At 42.9% G+C, this 19,785-nt stretch overlaps 1 protein-coding gene across 10 annotated transcripts; it reads left to right on the top strand.

Moving 5' to 3' along the window:
• The first annotated feature begins 554 nt into the window (after positions 1-554).
• atxn2 (ataxin 2) lies at positions 555-19,547 on the top strand. Of its 10 annotated transcripts, none has more exons than XM_074670018.1 (26): positions 555-1,084; positions 2,611-2,641; positions 2,965-3,024; positions 3,413-3,484; positions 4,941-5,091; positions 6,037-6,051; positions 7,598-7,722; positions 7,889-7,980; positions 8,279-8,467; positions 9,125-9,297; positions 9,641-9,889; positions 11,664-11,849; positions 11,932-12,111; positions 12,247-12,354; positions 12,524-12,594; positions 12,720-13,030; positions 13,124-13,187; positions 13,278-13,424; positions 14,441-14,458; positions 15,021-15,093; positions 15,220-15,413; positions 16,275-16,401; positions 16,488-16,679; positions 16,753-16,964; positions 17,303-17,483; positions 18,702-19,547. In XM_074670018.1, exons 1-26 carry the CDS (start codon positions 975-977, stop codon positions 18,728-18,730), a joined length of 3,360 nt encoding a protein of 1,119 aa, XP_074526119.1. In that variant the 5' UTR covers positions 555-974; the 3' UTR covers positions 18,731-19,547. The 10 variants fall into 10 exon arrangements, with proteins under 10 accessions (XP_074526119.1, XP_074526114.1, XP_074526121.1 ...); XM_074670013.1 differs by having other exon boundaries at positions 12,681-13,030; positions 15,021-15,087; XM_074670012.1 differs by having other exon boundaries at positions 556-1,084; positions 12,681-13,030.
• Positions 19,548-19,785: the final 238 nt, after the last annotated feature.

Genomic DNA, 19,785 nt, shown 5'->3' with positions numbered 1-19,785 from the left:
ATTACGATGCAGTCATAAAGAATTCCCTGAAAATATGAGCTGTTTCATTTTTTTTTTTTTTTATTACATTTGATGTTATTCCGGTAACATCAGGGTAGTATATTCAAACATCTGAATAATGCATTTTCTGTATTATTAAGTGTTTACACATTAAACACTATATTTGTTTAACAGGCAGAGCAAGTGTAAAAGCTATATTCTTTGGGTCGTGTTATAAATTTGTGTTTGCGTTCATTACATTTTAATTTATTTTTGGTTGTTTCCATTAACTCAACTAACCTGAGTTTACGTACGCCGTGTTTAGGGTATATGCCGGCTCACGTGGATGCCACAAAACAGCCGCTGAGAATGTACTGACTTCCTGGAAATAGTGCCATGATGTACGGGTAATTTTCTGAGACAACTGAGTATCTCTGTGTCAATTTTAGTGTTCAAAATCAAATACAATCCATTTTGTATTTAAAGTGGGTGATAGTTTTTCAGTGCACACAAGTTTTTAATAACTAGTTATGTTATGAGCCGTTACGCATTCCATATATCCCTCCGCATTTTTTTGTACCCTTTCAGACTGTTTTGGTCTTTTCGCTGTTAGCAACGGAAAGAACCCGAGATAGCTGCAAACCGAATTTGAGATAATCGAATTTTTTGTTAGGATTGCATAACAAATTGACAAGAAGTGTAACACTCATGCTGATTTTGGGAGAGTGATTAGCGTGTGTTGTCTTTTTTAAAATATATTTTTTTCTGTTTTAATAGGAATTGTACAGATTGCTAACGTTAGCTAGCAACTGTTAGCCAGCTTGCTTCATAGCGTAGCATCTTCCCTGAAGAGACACATTGACATTAGCCTGCTAGCTAGCCATTTTAGGATTGCTAACGTTAGCAAGCTGTCACAAAACCATACACCGTCCCATCGTTAACAGCTTGCGGTGTGAAGCTGGTCGTTTTCAAACGCCGTCTTTTATGGGATCACCATGTCCATGAAGGCCGGTGGAAATCGTAGCAAGCCCGGTGGTGGCAACACCGCTGGTGCCGCCACCTCCGGTGCCGGGGGAAGCGGTGGTGGAAGACAGAATATGGGCAGGTCTGTAAAATTTAAACCTTATCGTAGCAGGATAAAAACACACCTGTAGAATTTAATGTGGCAAGTTTTCAGTGTTTGCACACGTTTACGTCCAATAATGGTAGTTTTGAGAGATGACATTCATGTTAAGTGGTGTAAAACTAGTATACGTGTTGGTGAACGTATGTGGGCCTTGATACGCGTTGTCCATCCACTATAACGTTATGCTGTTTTGCTAGTGAGGCCTGTATGCTCAAATTATGTTGCAACTTCGACGTAACGCGACCTCCCCTTGCACTTTTTATTCGACTTACTATGTGCTCCCTGACTACGTATTTTAAATGATTTTGTCTAGCAATCGCAATTTCCCAGGAAACTGCGATTGGAGCAGTGGGGCTGCTTGACAAGTTGCTGATATCGGTGAACTATCAGCTTGGAGTCAATTTAGCTAACGTTAATTAGCCATTTGACAGTCCATGCTTGTTATTCTGTGCACTTGCCTCGGCGAGTGTCACAGCAGCTAGCAAACGGGGTAGCCTATGCGACTTTTCAAAGCCAGAGAGGCTGTGATAAAGCATCTGGATTGTTTTCATATGGCTGTCAAATTGCTTTGTACGTTAGCGCAATGTTGCTGCAACGGGATTGCCAAGAAATTGCTATAAAGCGTGTGGGCGCACGGGAGAGAGGGCGGGTGTGGAGACGAGGATGAGGAGGAGAAGGGGAAATTATAGACCGACGGGCTTTCAACCTTGACGTTGCTGCTGCTCATATGAAATAGTGTCCTTGAAGCATGACATTTCTGTTATATGCAGTCGTAAGACAAAGCTAACGCACACTGTCAGTGCAGGAGTTGCATGCGTGTTGTGCTGAAAGGAGGTGTTAATACGGTCAGGCTTCTATTCACCGGTCACTAGGACAGTACGTCCCATTCATTGCGTAGGTTTTTATCTTTCGAGGGCGTGCGAAAAAATGTGAAGTAAGAATGGTGACCCATGTACAGTAAAGCAACCTGTTTTATTTCGAAATGACTAAGATTTATTCTGCTATAATCATTGGGAAATACGACGTTTCAAATGAGCCTATTATTCATATACCACAATGGATATAATGTAGGGAAAGTAGCCACTGCCTACATTGTACCGGGTGTGAATGCTTGGCTATGTGCCAGCTGCTGAACAAGGTGCATTTTAGGACATGCTTGGGGAAAAAAATGTAGGCTACTGAATATTTGACTGGTAGCCTTTTGAACTGTTTGCTTACCAGCATAATGCCTTGCTGGGGTCTTTAAGGAATCTCCAAACGTGTAGCATTCATCTACAAAAAGAATTGACATTTTCAGGACATTCGATAATGAAACAAAATTCATGATTATTCCCTTCAGTATATTCAAGAGCAGCAGTATAGGATCCTTGACATTTAAACCCCTGCCCTTATGTGATTTCTGTCTTGAATGTTGTAGTTGTTCCCAGCAGTGAGTGCTGTCTTTCAGTGAGCAGTATGTGGTATATCAATGATGGGGATTTTGACAGAAATGGTATCTTTTTCAGGGGCAGACACAGCGGTAAAGGTCCAGCATCAGTAAGTAAATGGTTTATTTTTAGTTTGTGGTTAATCTGAATGCAGCATTTTGTAAGGAAAAGAAGATTCTTTTTGACAATGGTCACCCTAGATTACTGCTTTGTATTGTCAATTTTTTTCAGTCACTTGAATGTGACGTGTTTTTGTCAGACATGCACTGTGTAAAAAATTGCACTCAATGCATTCTGGATGAAGTGTAAATAAAGTGATTAGATCTTTTTTTTTGAGGATGACATGTAGATAGTCAAATGTTTCAAGTGCCATACAGCAGTTCTTCTTTGTAAACAAGGAATATCAGGAGCTCACTGTGTTTTTTTCTTCAGGTCATTTTCAATGGAGTATATGCAAATATAAGAATGGTCCATGTCCTGACTTCAGTGGTGGTATGTTCACTGTCTATCTTTCTGAATTGTTCCTTCCATGCTGTGACAATAATTGCAATAGAATTGAGCACAGTTTCGGAAGAAAAATAAAACAACAGTGTGAGTAATGCTTACTGTAAATGATTTTGTGACAGCAATACGTCCTGCAGTGTGTCCCCGACCGCATGCTGTTTCTTCAAAATGTCTACTCTGCTATAAACAAAGCCTGTGTGATTTGTAGAGACAGCTGGTTGCAAAAACAAAGCAGAGATTTATCAATCATTTGTCTGTTTTACAACAGATGGCTTACTGAATTTATTCTTGAAATGTGTAAATAGACACTGACACTTTATTTGATGCGCAAGTAAATCATCCAGTGAATAATAATGTTACTCCTGTTTATTCATAGGGGGCTAAGTGTGAGCTGAAAGTAAAAAATGGAGCAGTCTATGAAGGAGTATTTAAGACATACGGGCCAGAGGTAAGGATCACACCCTGCAATGATTGTTGCAGGCGCTAAAACTGAAGCTTGATCTGTGATTTCCTCTGTAGCAGGGATAACGATTGTGGTTAACTGTGCTGGGATAAAGTGCCCTGCCTGCAGTCAATAGCAGCTTCACCCCTGAGGTGGTTTAGACAAAGATTGCCCTTTCTATCTCTCCTTTTATGGAGGAGAGGTATGTGGCCCTTCATCTTCCCTTTTAAGTTGAGGTATTCCCCATTGGGAGAAATTAAATTCAGCACAAATGTAAACCTGAACCTGAGTGGGTCCTGCCTTTACTTTTAGACATTGCTTGATACGTGCAATGCAATCGTTCTTTCTTTTCACCTTATGTTGGTGTTTCTATCTTGTTTCTTTTGTAGGGTCTTCTAAGTCCATATGGACAAGGCACCATTCTGGTGCATGACACAGTGACTAACTAACTAATCACATTACAAACTCACTGTATTTTGTGACCAGATCAGCTTGTGTGACTAAAACAGACTTAGGCTGGCAGGATACGCCCAAATGAATAGAATTTGGTGTTCTTTCAGGAATACACAGCACTTTGTTTTGAAACCAAAACAAAGCATCACATTTGGCTTTTATTACCACAGTGTGCGCAAGCCGAACAGTCAAACATGGCGAAATATTCACCCAGCTGTACTCACCACCCCTCTGTACACTGTCTCTTTGTCAACAATGTAATCTCTGGTTGCAGGACTTGTTTTGTCATTTCTCTCCCATAGCATTGAACTAGCCTGTTTTATAGCTTTTTTTAGGATATTTGAGGTCATGTCTGCCTCCTCTGCAATGCACAAGCTCCTCCATCTGGTTGGAAAGAAAATAAATAAGCAGAAGTCAATTAATTTATGTCAATCAAACTTTGGTTTATATATGCTGTCAGCCAGGAAACCTACAGAGAGTTTCCTGTAGTTAATTTTCATGCAAGCATAGTGAGCCAAGTTGGCAGTTTTTCACTCCAATCAAGCACACACAGGAATATGTTTGATGACGTTTTCTTTTCCCTGGTTATGCTCATCAGAATTTATTTTCCCTTATTCCATCACTTGGTGTTTTTATCAAAACAGTTTTGTGATGGTAAAACAATATTAGAGTAATTATGGGCCTACAACAATATACCTGAACTGGGTGATCTATTTATATTATTTTATCAGACCAAGGGCTGAAATACAACCACAAATCCCCCTTTAGGAGCTGGAAACAAAGAAGAGTAGATGTTTTGCATAATAAATATACTTGAATAAATTTTGTAATGAATTATTGAAATACTTTTCACCTCTTTGTTTAGGTACTGCAACATTTACTTGAAATGAAATGCTGCATGCTGCAGACCTTCATGTTCAATCTTTCCTCATCTCTTCTCTAGAAAGTTGAAGCTTTTGTTGTAGTTTGGATTGCTCCTTAATCCGATTTCATACATTTTCTCCCACAGTGTGACCTGGTGTTGGATGCAGCTCATAGAAAGAGCCCAGAGCCGAGCATAGCCCCTAGGAAGGAGGATATTGTGGAGAGTATCATTTTCAAAGCCTCAGATGTTGTGGTGGTTACCTTCAAAGATGTGGATCTGAATTTCGCCAGGAAAGGTACCAGGGCATTTCTGTTGATACATTTTTACAGCTGTCTGTATGTACCTGAGCTTGTTCATCTTAAAAACTCATGAAGCATACACTGTGTACCTTGGCCAGTGTCTCTCTTTGTATTCACTGCACACGCACACACAGAAATAAATACACAAAAACAAACATGCAAGAGTGAATACCCATCAGTGTACACAACACAACATATTGATCGTTTTCAGTCTGTATCCACTCCCTTGATGTCACTGAGGCTTTGCCATAAAGTCACATCTTGTGTGTCTGTTCTGAGTGGCCAACCATTGAAGACTAATGTGATCTATTGATTGGTCCGAAGGTTGCCCCAGTGCAGCAAGGGCACTCAATAAAGGCTGAATGAGTCTTCTTCATCTAATTCATCTTGACCCACACTATTCTCCTCAGAGCCAAAATGAACTGTGAGGGACAGCTTGATTTTGTCAAAATGAACTAAGGTGTGAGAGTCCCACATCGCTGTAACTTCTGACATTACTATCCTGTTACACAGAACAAATGTGGAATGACTGGAAGTTTACTTTTTTTGCAGTTAAGTAAAACACCCAGCACGCCACTGCTAATGGTAGTATATTCAGTTATATTCGGTGCAGTTAAGCTTTATTCAAATGGCGCTGGTAATTCCTGAGGACCCCATGTGTTTTATGAACTACGCTAAGAAATATCCTTTTTGTTTTCACAAGAATATTCCATTCACCAATTTAGAGACAGAAATTACAGACACAGGGAGTCTGACTTGATTGAGAAATGAAAAAACACATCTGAGTTGAAAGACTTGAGACAGGATTTTCATTTCAAACTTGCATGTAGATGTTTTGCATTCTCATTCTGCTGATTAATATGATGGCCCGTCAGTGGTTCTGTCTTTTGGTCCATCTTCTGACGCTGTCATCTGTCTGTCTCCCCTCTCTGATGGTCTAGTCTCCTCTGACACAGGTAATATATGGCTGTTTTCTCCTCTCACTTCTCTGTTTGCACAAATCTGTGAGCTCTTCCCCAGGCTTGAGGCTGATGTGTCTGCCACCTTTGGCTGCAGTTCAAATCAAACTTGATGATTTGGGAAGTTAAGGGATTAATTACTTAACTGTGGGAATAAAGTATCAATGTGGGTCTTTTTTTTTATGAAGTGTTGCTTTCGGTGGAAGGGTTGCTCTTGAATACACTGTTCAGTTGAGGTCAGAAGAGGTTAAACGGAGGCTTGTCCTAGCTTCTTTGGTCTTGTACATTAGGCCATATGCTCTCTTATGAGGGATCTGAGGATGTGTGGGGTACACAAAGCTGCTTACTGTAGAAAGTGCAGAAAATTAATCCTTTTTTTTTTTAAGATCCATTAGCTTGATTTCTGAAGCTAGAAAGCAACACAGACATGCCCTGCAGGAATTAAGTGGGAAATTGTGGTTAGTTTTTAAACATAGTTTTATTTTTCTAACAAAGGGTTTCCTCTTTGAATCTGCTTCTAAATCAGATTTAGCTAGATGAGAAAGGAAACTATAAACCTATGAATATGATTCCATTGAAAGCAACAGATTGAAATCTCATGTCGGGCACAACCACATATATCCGCTTCCTGAGCTGTGAATGAAAAATCAAGCAGTGGCAGGATATTTTCTTTGTTTGGTCCTGAAGTGCTTTGAGGTCATGCAGTTGACTGCCATCTAAATGCATGTTTGCTTACCCCTCACTTTGCCCACATTCAATATTTTTACGCGTTATTTTATGTCTGATTCCCTGAATGGACAGTGTGCAACGAGCATTTCAACAACCTTTTACTAAAACAGTCCAGGCGTCTGAGCCCAACGGTCTGGACGGTGCCAGTCTGATACTTCTGAAGTTGCTACTTGCCAGAAATGTTGGGATGAGTTTGGAGACCTGAGTTATGCAACTCCAGGTGGCTGATATGCTTTGTGCACGAAGTCCATTGGTGCTTCTTCTGAGAAATTGAGCAGAATCGGGCTGACATGAGATGAGACTTCCTTCAAAAGTAATAGGGGGTTGGGGGTCCCTGTGAGCATGTCTGCCTCTGGTTTAGGTGAACTGGCCAAAATATTAAAGTGTTAATTTTATAAGGTTCTGAAGTATGTATGCCTTTTTGATTTATAATTATATTTAAAGATACTTTATAGGCAATATTTTTTATTACCCAGTTACAAGGTTGCTTTTGCTCATCCTGCTGGAACTCTTTAGTTTCACCAAGGCCATCTAGAGCAATAACTCAAACCATTTTTGAAAGGATTTTCCCTCTCCTGTCAGCCCCATGTCTGGTTGTGGGTGTGCCTGGTGTACCACCACTACCTCTTTATAACCTCTGCTGTGAGAGCTCGTGGCAGAAGCTCCTGAGGCATGAGTGCTTACCCGCATACACAGTGAGAGTGCAGCCATGTGACTTTATACCATCGTGAGCTTCTGTGTGTGTGAGAGAGAGTGTGTTTGTGTGAAGCAATATGCTGTACATAGATATGTCTTCTTTGTGTGTTGCCTGCAGACAATTTCACAGATGCAGCAGTGAGCGGCAGGATCAATGGCGAGCATAAAGAGAAAGATCTGGAGCCCTGGGATGGAGGCGAGACCCACAACTCTGACAGCCTTGAGTCTCTGGATACAGATGTGGTGAGAAAATAGACATGGACTTAACAAAGCACTGATGCTGCACTTTTGAGCAAATAGAAGGGAATCTGAACAGGTCTGTTATATGGTGAATTAAAGATAGAGGGTTTAAGGTTGTGTGGTATGATGTACAGTCTCTCTGTCTCACCCCTCTCTCTGTCTCTCTCAGTCAAATGGATGGGACCCCAATGACATGTTTAAGTACAATGAGGAGAAATATGGCGTCTTGTCTACATACGACAGCAGCCTGTCCACATACACGTAAGCGTTCATGTGTCTTTTTTATATAGCTAAATGCATCAGTTATTAGATGTTAGACTCCAGGAGAATTTGAACACTTTGCAATTGAACACTGTCTTTTCTAGTTAACATTGACAGGAAATGACACCAAAAACATGTCAATGCTGTAACACATGAAACCATAGCACTTCTTGAACCCATCCTGTTTCAGGTCGTAATCCTGTCTAGACTGAATAACATTCTCAAAAAGTTGAATTCAGGCCTTCCTTGGTCACTCCATCATCCTACTGCCCTCGTCTGACCTGAGCTTGTTTCCCAGGGTCCCTCTGGAGCGGGACAACTCAGAAGAGTTCCTCAAGAGGGAGGCGCGTGCTGCCCAGCTGGCGGAAGAGATTGAGGCCAGTGCAACATACAAGGCCCGTGTAGCCCTGGAGAATGATGAACGCTCTGAGGAGGAGAAATATACTGCTGTCATGCGAGGGGAAAGGGAGCCTCACACGCTTAGCAGGTGGGGCAGGACACAAGTGCAAACTTAGTGCCTATATAGACTCATTTTGCAGTTTTCACCATTGGAAAATACTCATATTCAGAACAAAAACTGCAGCATTTTGCTTCTTTTACATAAATATTATTACATGTAGAAAAATAAAATTAATGGCTCAAACTCTGATTCTAAGCATAGTTAGCAACTTATCATTAATGTTTTGAAATATCACCTTTGGGAACATAAACTCCTCATCTTTTACAGCCACAATAGATGCCTTTTTTAACAAGACACAACACTGTAATGCAGTAAAACTAAATATAATCAGAGATCAATTCTCGTGAGGGAGTGCTGATGTGGTTCTGTGTTAAGTCAGACCTGATATCAAACATGACATGTCTGTGTTAATTGCAAAACTATTCTAAAGCACATGTTCAAATGTTCCCCATTTCTTGTAAATGATTGCAGTCTGCAGTAGAAACGTTCAACCACGTGCATCAGAAGAACTGTTGGACTTTAATCAAGAAGAAAAAGTAGTTCCTGTTATCTCACCACGATGACAACAGCTGTTTCCAGAAAATCTACTTCCTCCTTCTTATTTTGCCTGATTGACTTAACAGGTTGTATAACAGTGTGTTATCTCAATTATTGTCCCTGTCTGTGTTGTTTATGTGTTTACAGAGAGAACAAGTACATTCCTCCAGGCCAGAGGAACAGGGAGGCGATGTCATGGGGACCGGGACGACAGAATTCCCCTCGTCTGAATCAGAGCTCAGCTGGGCCATCAACTCCTCGACAGGGACCTCATGACTACAGTCCCAGCTCAGGGGCCGACCAGAGGGTGGTTAATGGAGGTAAGTGTAATACATCAAACACCCTTAATGGAAAATACTCCTGGTGATGGAGAGGTGCATTGGGTAGTCAACATATCGATCCCTGTGTGAATGTTATCTTTTACTCTTCAGAGCCTGTGGTGACTGGTGTAGTGTCTCTCTGTAGTTCAGATGTATCCTGCTTATTAGTTTAATTCATACATTTCTTGTACTTTAATTTTGATCATTCCTGCCTTGCCTGTCTGTCTGAAGTTTATTAATTTCCTTTGTCTTTCTGTTTCTGCTACACTTTGATTTTCCCAGCTTTAACTGGTTGTCATCTGTTGGTTGTCATCCTTGTATCATTTGTCCTTCCCTCCTTTAGGTTCATCCCATTGGCCCTCACCCTGTCCATCTCCTTCCTCCCGCCCCCCCTCCCGTTACCAGTCTGGCCCCTCCTCCCTGCCTCCTCGGGCGACAACGCCCACCAGGCCACCCTCCAGACCCCCCTCTCGACCTTCCAGACCTCCCTCTCATTCATCCCACCCCTCCTATTCCTCCTCCTCATCCTCCTTTTCCCAGCACGGGCCCGCGTCTCCAGCCAACACTCTGCCCAAACGCATGTCTTCAGAAGGTACCCACATCAGTGTGGAGTAGACCTGGGCAAAGGCATGAGTTGAGGGTGGATGGATTGACTTTCAGATGAAGCAGTGTTGTCATCATGCTAAATAAGTCAATCCATTGTGATCGTTGTGAAGTAAGAGGCCAGTTTGCCCAGGTCTAGTGTGGAACAACACAAATGGTGAGGTTGCTTTTTGAGCCTGATTAGGGGTCAGATTTGAATTTCCATGCCAATGGAAATCATGAAGCTTTAGTAAGCCACAATGCTGATCCTTTGTCAGTGCGTCAGGCAGCTTCACCTTGGCATGTGGGTGCACCACAATGTGTGCTGTGGTTTCTGTGTAGCAAGAGTAAATCCTAAGTCTGTAGCTGCATTCCTGCACCATTGTAGACTCACTAATATCTTCCAAAGCACTCTCGTACACATTGCTCAGGTTAACTCTTTTGGGGAAATCACTTCTTCGTAAAAAGCTCTGACAAAAGAGGAATTTATTCAGTATCTGTGGTTAGGCCATCCGATCATCCAGTTGACTGGATGTTTTTCTGCCTCTTTACTCACTTGCCTGCACGCTCTGCCCATGCATTTGGTGTGCAGAGAGTTTCCAAGACCTAAATCTGGGGAGCTAGGTTCAGGATTTTCAAGAGAAGTCTTTCAACACCACTAATATAATCAGCATTTATTGGGGGGCAGGGGATTTTTACAATTGGATATTTAAAGAATGTGACTGTCATTCCATAGCTTCTATTTGATCTAATTTGCAGGAATACTTAGTTAAAGTATTACGTGCAGCTGTCCTTGTGAGTGTTTATACTTGACAAGTCTTGTGACCGTTAAAGGACAAAATATTTTTGTTCAGAAACTTTCTCTTTAACGGCACAAACTCTGCAAAACATGGATTCTTTAAATACTGTATTCCACCTTATCTTCTTTCCTGTTTTCCCATCCCTCTACTCCCACCTCACTTGGTTTTGGTGTGATAAGTGTGGTGTGTTGTTTTATCACTTCTACTGAATCATTTGCAGTTTTTCCACTAACATGCATGCACCCAATAACTGAAGTGTGCTGTGTTATATTTGTATAATGGATCAGATGGAATCATTTTTGAGATTTGGTTAAGTATAGTTGAGATCTCTACGCCAGGCTGAATGATATCTTGTTTCACATTCATAATATCAGTGTGGTCAATAGTCACAACACTGGGCGTGGGTTGTAAGTCATATGACCTGAAACATGTCAGTGTGTCACCATTTCCTCTTTCTGTGAATTATTGCTGGGAAACGTTTATCAGACATCACATGCTTTCTCATTCAGCCAAGGGGTCCACTGAGTTTTTGTTTACATCTTTAGCACATTTACAACTAGTGTTGTGAAAGTCATAGGCAGGAGAAAACAATGAGTTTATGTTTGATTATGTATTTATGGGGCTGGTGACGCAGATTAAAGATAAATTTAAACACCATCAGAAATGATGGATAACGCTCTGCCTGTTTTCTCTCCTTCTGTGATCTCTGCTTCTTAACGTGAATGTCAGAGAGGTGGACACAGTGTGTTAAAAGTAGGGGGAGGAATCAGACTCTAAGATTCAATTAATAAATTAAATAATTATATTGTTATTATTTTTCAATTGTTTTGTATATGTGATATATTTTGCTGTATTTTTTCATTTCATAAAAGTCCCAGAAAGAATGAATATCACAGTAATTGTTTTTTTTGTGCAGCCCTTCCTCACACCCACTGTGCAATCACAGATTTCTGTCCATCTTCATCTGTCTTTCCTCTTCTGCAGGCCCACCCAGAATGTCTCCAAAATCCCAGCGGACGCCTCGTGCTCACCGTGTGCCACCCTGCCGGACGACTGGAGTACCCTCAGGAGTTGACTTAATTTCCCATAATGCACCAGGAGAGGTCCCGGTTGCTCCACCAACCAGGAGCAGCCCCTCTGGAGGGACATGGTCATCAGTAGTTAGTGGAGGTACAACCTGTCTTTGCTGGCTCAACCTAAGATATGTTTGTTTTACATGAATACTAAATCTAACTCTTCCTCCCCTCCTTAGCTCACAGACCTCGTTCCCCCCGACAGAACAGCCTGGGCGGAGCGTCTCCTGGCTCCTCCTCCCTCCCGTCCCCTCAGACAGGAGCAACACCTGTGGAATCTGCTGCCACACCAACCTCAGCTTCTTCTCCTACTGCTGCTAGCCCCGCCCCAGGCATGGTCGCCTCTCCATTAGCAGATGGTGAGGTTTATTGGATGCTTGCTTTATTGGATATGACTGATTCCTGTTAGTTTTGTTATTTTCCAGAGCAGTGCTCAGAAATCCTGTGTCTGTTTTCATGTCTGTGTAAAGCGACTGTTCTTCTGTTTTCTAAAGCAAAAGAGTGTCGAGTTCAGGAGACGAGACAAACGTCCCCCACGGCAAACAAGGAGAACATCAAGCCCTTGGAAAGCTCACCTAGTATTACTAGACCAGTTTGTAAAGGTACAGAATAATTTAGACAGCACTGCTCTTCTTAAAAACCAGAGGAGGTGTTTTTTTAAATATGTGTATGACTATTTGTCTTTAGAATGAGAAAACCTGAACCTACTTGCTGAAAGATCAAAGCCTCAAGCATATTTCTCTCTCTGTCTCTCATATTCCTTGTGTTCAGGACCTCCTTCTATGGCACCAGACCACCGAAAACAAATAGATAATTTAAAGAAGTTTAGCGTAGATTTTAGGGTAAGCCTTTACACTGTTTCCAGAAATAAAAATGCTTCTGATCCAGCCCTGTGTGTGTTTCCTCTAACTCTTCCTCTCGTCTTTAGTTGCAGTCTAGTTCAAACTCTGACCCTGCCTTTGACCAGATGATGACCAAGCCTCCCAGAGATTCAGCAGACAAGCCTAAAGACCTTCCCCTTGACAAAGCCTCCACAGCGGGACGAGAGGGTGCCGATGAGAGCGTGGTGATCACCGCAGGCACCCCTGCTCCATCCGCCAACGCCACCAACACAAGCAAGCCTGGTAGCCCCGCTGCACTGTCCCCGTCTCCCTCAGCCCCGGACATGAAGAGGGCGGGGCTAGATGTGACATCACAAGGAGTTCAGACGACGGCTACGTCCACTTTCAGTGGAGCCAAGCATGAAGAGAAGGAGGAGAAGAAGGAAGCTGTGCAAGAGTGAGTGGAATGGGCAGCTGAGGCTTTTAACAGTAAAAAGACACAGTGATGGTGCTAACTGATGAATCTGTGGACCTGTTTCTCTTCTTACAGTCAAGTGAGGAAATCAACTCTGAACCCAAATGCCAACGAGTTCAAACCCAGGTTTAACACACAGGTCAGCACACTCTGCTGCTTCCACCCTAATACCATCTAAACACTCACACTGAGGTTGTAAGTTGATCTATTTTTTGTCCTCCTTCATCAGCCCAAACCAGCCAACACCCCAACGCCTCCTCGACCTCAAGGCCAGCCCAGTCCCTCCATCGTGGTCCAGCAGCCCCAGGCTGTGTACGGCCAGACAGTCTGCTTCCCTCAGATGTACCCTCTCACACCTGTGAGCCCTGGAGTGCAGGTGAGACAGACACTGACATGCTTCAATGTGAAGTATGAAGACAGAAGTGACTGTTGATAGTTCTGATCATATGAAGTTCATGAAAACAAACCTTTAACAACCATCTCCATCAGGTCCCTTAACACGTCAGCTGATGTCTTTTTTTTCCTCTTCTCATCTTTAAAGCATGCCATCTTTATTTTTCTCCACGTTTCTTTGCTTCTTGTAGGGCCGCACCTGACCTCAGAGCTTTCTTTTTCAGAGTAGCAGAACACCAAATCTCTAATTCCAGCCTGCAGAACACTCATTTTTCAGCTTTTCAGCTGAATACTGACTACTATTCATGCTGTGTGTGTTCTTTGTGTTTTAAATCACATCTCTTTGTTTGTTACATCAGTGGCTGTATAAAAAAAAATACAGTTTCGTGATAAGAAAATCAAACTAAGATACAGTGAGCAAGAGCTCTGAATGCTTCAGTCCCAGTGACTTAAAAAAAGTCACTTTAAGATGTTTTTTTTGTTTGTTATGGTTTTTATCACTGGGTCTGTTTATTTTGGAGAAGAAGATTTTTATGGTCTTAAAAGATCATTTAAGACTCAAGTGACCATCTGCTGCTTTGTGTACAGTCACGCTGTGAAATGACTGAAGCACAGATATATGACAGCCTGATTCTCAGAGGCTTTTAGGTTTTCTCTCCTCTGTATTCTCATATTCATACCTTCATCTCCTTGCTTTTCCTTTCCATCATCATCCAAACGTTTGTATTCATAGCATTTCATATTTCTTCCATTATTCAAAAAATATATGCTTAATATAATGATGTAACAGCAGTTTTGAAAGCAGTTCTTTAAACGTTCTGACATAATTTGAATGAAATATTACAGTTGTAGTCATAAATCTGTATTTTTCTGTGTGTTGCTTTAAGAAAAACTTGGTGATCCAACATCAGACTCATGTAAAATACTTTGGTGAACAACTAAAGAGTGGTTCTCTTTCCCTTTTCTCCCCCTCCTCCTGTCTCTCTCTCGCTCCATTAGAAAAGCATAATATGGAAGGTTTGTGAATTTTTTAAATCCTTTTTGTTTTATTTTTTTAAAGGCCAACTAGTACTGAGATGTTTTGCTTGCTTGTTGAATTAATGCCATCAGATGTTGGTTTGCCAACTTCTTATTGCAATTCATTTTTAACAGTCATCACAGATGGACTTCATCTTATTTCTATTGGCTTCATCTGTTCACCGAACAAACGGCTGACAGCTAATAGGAGTCTAAGCCTCTTTTGTCTCTGCCACAGTGCTGTTTGTTGTAGAAATGCATGGTTATCATGTTGAGGAGTTCAGATGTGGAAGGTGTCGAGCAGTGTTGGGTTAAAGTCATGGTAGATAGACAGGTTCAGAGTATGCATGTGGCCTCAGGTAAGAGATTATCGCTCACTCTCACTTGCACATGTTTGATAGAACATTCTTGAATGTGTGGATCAGTGCTGAGTAGTTTTAATCCAGCGTCACTGCAGCATCGGGACACATGAGCAGGAGTTCTTTAGATTTTAGATCAAGTTTGGTTCTCATGCTGCTGTGAGAAGATCAGAATGACCCGGTTTTCTTCACTCCCCTCTCAGTCTCCAGCCATGTACCAGGTTCAGATGCCTCATATGACAGTCAGCCAGTCTAAGCCCTACAGACCAGGTAAAGGTGAGAACAACCTCTGCTTCCTCTTATTCCCCCTCACATGCATCTCTTTGTCTCTTCCACCTTCTCTCTCCCTGCTCAGTGAGTTTCCTCTACTGGCTCTCATGATCTTTTTCCATGACCCTCCAGTACCCAACATGCCCCAGCAGAGGTCAGACCAGCACCACCCGCCAGGCACGCCCACCATGATGCACCCAGCGACGGCAGCAGGACCCCCTATTGTAGCTCAGAGCCCTGCTTACTCTGCTCAGTACTTCACCTGCAGCCCGCAGCAGTTCACCAGCCAGCCTCTGGTCCAGCAGATGACACATTACCAGTCCCAGGTAACGCTTCATCGCTACTCTGAGTCCTCAAACATCACCTCTGACTGTCACACCAGTCTATGATTTCAACAAGCAGCAGCTGAACTCTCTCATCTGTTTTCTGTGGGTTGATCTGGCATGCAGGGATCACTCTGCCTCTGATGTTGCTCATGTTAGGGAAAGCTAATAACCCTCGTCAAGGAGTTTCGACCAATCAGTGAGCTCTGGTCGTCTTGATGTGCTCCAGCTGTTCACTGCTTTCTCTGACAGATGCCTGCAGCTCAGCAGCATGACGCCCGTGTTTCTTCACATCTGATTCAAGAAGCAAACCACAATCTCTCTACTGAGGCATCATGATGATTTTTTTTTATTGAGGAGAACAGCAAAAAGCCCGGACAGCATTTAGTTTGGAACATGACGATGCAAAAGATGAGGAATGAGAGGTTAAAATGAAATTCTGTTGCATCTTTGAAGCTTTAAAAATCACCAGTTTTAATCTCGCTGCTGTGACAGTCCTGCCTCAGGCTCTTTTTAAGCAAAGCCCCAACTTGGAAAGAAATTAATGACTTTTCTTCCTTTTGCATTTTTCCATTTAATGACAGCTTAAGTTTTGAATGGGGCTCAATAAATGGTGAAAGAAAGAGCAGAATTACAAGAAACAGTGGAGCTTTGTTAGAAATCAGCTACCAAAACACTAAAAAACAAGACTGAAGGATCTGACTGTTAAATTGTGAATTCATTTCAACAAACTTTTAATGCTCAGAACAAAATGAACTTGTGCGGTTTTTCCTTATGTCGATCTGTCGTAGTCACAGGACAGTGTTACTGTTTGGTCAAACACTCTGGATCTAAGGCTGTGTGTCCGTCTCTTGTGACCCTCAGGCGCAGCACGTCTTCAGTCCGGTGATGCAGGGCAGTGCCAGGATGATGGCGCCTCCCACGCACGGACAGCCCAGCCTGGTCTCTTCCTCGACTACACAGTACCCCGAGCAGACACACGCCATGTATGGTACGACAGCTCTCCGTCTGTGGAGTGTGTGTGGTCAGAGCGTGCCCATTGTGTATCTGTTTTTTCAAACTTTGCTCTTCTCTCAGTGTCTACAGGGCCGATGCCTCAGCAGTACCCCCACCCCAGTGCCACCTTACACCCTCACCCACAGCACCCCCAGCCCTCTGCTACACCTACAGGTCAGGGCCAGCAGGGTGGCCCCCCACAGCACGGAGGTCCTCCTAACCACCCAGCTGCCAGCCCAGTGCAGCACCCTCAGCACCCGCAGGCAGCAGCAGGTGATTACACGAGAAGCTTTGTCTCACCTGAGTGTGTGGAGCCGTTTCCCTGAATGTGTGTTATGTGTTACAGCTGCAGCAGCCGCCCAGGCCCTTCACCTGGCCAACCAGCCCCCACAGCAGCCGATGTACTCCACCTTGGCCCCTACGCCCCCCTCCATGACCCCAGGACCCAATCCTCAGTCTCCACAGGCATCGTTCCCCTCCGCCCAGCAGCCCGTCTACATCAACCCACAGCAGGTGCAGCACGGCTACAACCACAACCACATGGCACATGTGCAGCAGGTGAGTCTCAACACGCTGTCAGCCTGCTGGCCAATCAGAGGCATCCTGACAGAGTGAGCAGGGCAGCAGTGTCTTATCATTAAAATGTGGGAGTGAGGGATTCTGGGATCACTTCCAGCAGATGTTTGAGTTTATGAATGGGTCATATTTGGGTGATGATAGTGTAGTAAAGTGTAGAGCGTAGAATTTGGCGGACTTTTCAGCAATGTTTATTCACTCTCCAAACATCAGATTAACGTTGTTGAAACAGGAGAACTTTGTATTTATCCACTGAACCTTTAACAGAGGGCGTGCCATGTTTGAATGCAAACTTGATCTTCTTCTGTTTCATCGTTCAGGCACATATGCAGTCTGGTATGGTGCCGTCTCACCACCCAGCGCCCACCCACCCCACCATGATGCTGATGGCTACCCAGGGTCCTCCTGGTGGTCCTCAGGCTGCTATGCCCCAGACTGCACTGCACAACCCCATACCTGTTTCTACCACCACACATTTCTCCTACCTGGCACATCCACAAGGTACGTTAGTTTTTTCCATCAGCCAACTCCCACTGGGTGGAGACTTGTTTTGGTGAACCTCTTTGTTCAAATAAAGACATGTAAATTTCCAACCATTTAAAGGGCCAGTTGTTCATTTTTTAACACCAAGTGTGAAATGTGAAATCATTACGTGCACACAGTGTGGATGATCACAGCCTGCGTTAGTCATAGCAGTGTTGTGAACTGGTGAGAATAGTAGCAGTGACACCAGATGGCCTGCTGAATCTGAGCGCCTCACAGCAGATCTAACAAAGAAACCTGCCAGACTGAAAAAAGACAGCTCACTTATTAATGCAGGCAGTGTCACATGACATATTGTGAGGAGGTAAACTCAGTGTAGATGATGCCACAATGAGCAACCTCCAGCCAAAAAATATAAGGCAATGCAGAAGTTTGTCATGTGTCTGCTTGAGGCTGGCTCTGAAAGTACCATTAACCACAAACACAAACCAAAAGAAGCTGTTTTCACAGCAGAAAGAAACAGGTTTACAGCCTGCTACAAAGATGTCTCCAGTCTGGATAGCTGATTTCTGTGACGGCACAGGGGATTGAATCTTTTTGTCCAACATGGCAGTCAGAAGACGTTATGTACTAAGCCTGCCCAATCAGAGGCGCAGCTCAGCTGATTGACAGGTGGGCACCCAACTGCTGTTAATGTGGAGTCTGAAAGCCCGCCTCATTTCCAATATGGCCCCGTCAGACAATTTGCTTCAAAAATCTTCAGGGAGACTACGTCCATTAATGATAAAGTCTGTGGTGGATGTTGACTCTATAGTCTCCTAACCATGACTGTGTGGCTAATGCTAACGTAAGAGGCCAAGGATACATTCAGTCTTGTAGAAATAAATAAGAACTCCTGGGTTCCTCACAGAGTTTAGTTAACTCATTAGTTTCTTTTTGTTTCATTGATAGATACAATGGAGTGTCGTCTGCATACCAGTGAAATAATTCCACGTCAATGTATGAGTGATAAAAAATAATTTGCACTAAAAAGAGAGAAATATTGTGGTTAGGTGTATTTGTGCAGCATTGACCGTTAAATCCTAAAGAGATCTCTGAACAGCTGCTATGAGCAGGAGAAATAATGAACGTATTTGTTTTTAAGAATAATGGAAATGAAACAAACAAGAACTGATTAATTTAAGAGAATCTCATGAATGCACTCTTTATGTCCCCCATTTTGTCTCATCTCTGCAGTGCAACCTCATCACCAGCAGCAGCTGTAGATAGAGGGCACCAGCGAACCGAGGGACCCGCTCTGCGCTGCGCTTCCCAGCCAGAGCCTTCATAACCAGGCGATGAAGAGGACGAGAGCCCCTCCCTCTCCTCTCTTTTCCTCATCTTCACCAGACATGCTTCACATCAGCTTTTCTCTCCCCTTCCTCCCCTCCCCTCCCCTTCCTCCTCCTCCTCCCTCCCTGACTAGGCAATAAGAGAATGTTAACAGGTTGATGCAGTGACATGTTTTAACAAACTAAAGAGTTGTATTGGACAAGACTGATCCGATTCAGCCCCTGATAGCTGCAGGAATAACACGCAAACACAGACAGAGACACCGAACACTCACACACGCACTTTCAGGGGTCCTAAATTGCAATTTGAGTCGGATTGCCAAGTAAGAAAGAGAGAATGAGAGAAACTAATCAGTGAGAGAGAAGAAGAAGAAAATTCAACTGGAACTTGTATTTTGTCTGCACCTTGTTCTGAAAAAGAAATCTTCCAACCTTTAGACAGTATTAATCTTACTGTTTATTGCTGCTGCTATGTGCTGCGTTTGTTTCCAGACTACATGAAAAGTTTCTAACCAAACTAAAAAAAGAAAAATGAGGAGAAGCTTCCTGTGAAATAAACACGTTAGGCAGCCAAGAGGACAGGAGAAACGTTATTTATGAAATTATAATGGCAGAGGTGATCAGATCCCACTTCTCACCTGACCCTTATGTAACTTTTAAGTTAAAAAACTTTTACTTTGTAGATAATATAAATAATTTAAAAAATGAGCAAAAAAACTTAAAAACAATAAAAAAAAGTTTTAAAAACTGACCGGTTTACTGTGGTGGTTTTGTGGTGTGGGTTTCTCGTCTCATGGTTTATTACCATGACCACAGGGTCACTGTCAGGGTAACAAACAGTGCCCTGCTTATTCACTCAACACACTCTGTTCCTGATCTCCTCACACAGTGTTCCCGCCTCAGAAAATCCTCTGACAGAAATGTTACCTAGAGGAGCAAAGTTTCCCAGAGGCTTGTAATAATTCTGCTTTTGAAGAGTTTAAATATCA

The sequence above is a fragment of the Halichoeres trimaculatus genome, unplaced genomic scaffold, assembly GCF_033239565.1.
Source record: "Halichoeres trimaculatus isolate MK-OKI-2021-1 unplaced genomic scaffold, fHalTri1.1 fHalTri1_scaffold_5, whole genome shotgun sequence".
Lineage (NCBI taxonomy): Eukaryota > Metazoa > Chordata > Actinopteri > Labriformes > Labridae > Halichoeres > Halichoeres trimaculatus.
The sequence above is the reverse complement of the archived record's forward strand: the minus strand, read 5'-3'. Positions and strand labels throughout refer to the sequence as shown.

Coding starts and splice junctions, on each gene's coding strand:
- atxn2 (XM_074670012.1), top strand. CDS start 975: ATGTCCATGAAGGCCGGTGGAAATCGTAGCAAGCCCGGTGGTGGCAAC. Junction 15,094..15,219: donor GCCCTACAGACCAGGTAAAG/GTGAGAACAACC, acceptor ATGACCCTCCAG/TACCCAACATGCCCCAGCAG. Junction 15,414..16,274: donor TGACACATTACCAGTCCCAG/GTAACGCTTCAT, acceptor TGTGACCCTCAG/GCGCAGCACGTCTTCAGTCC.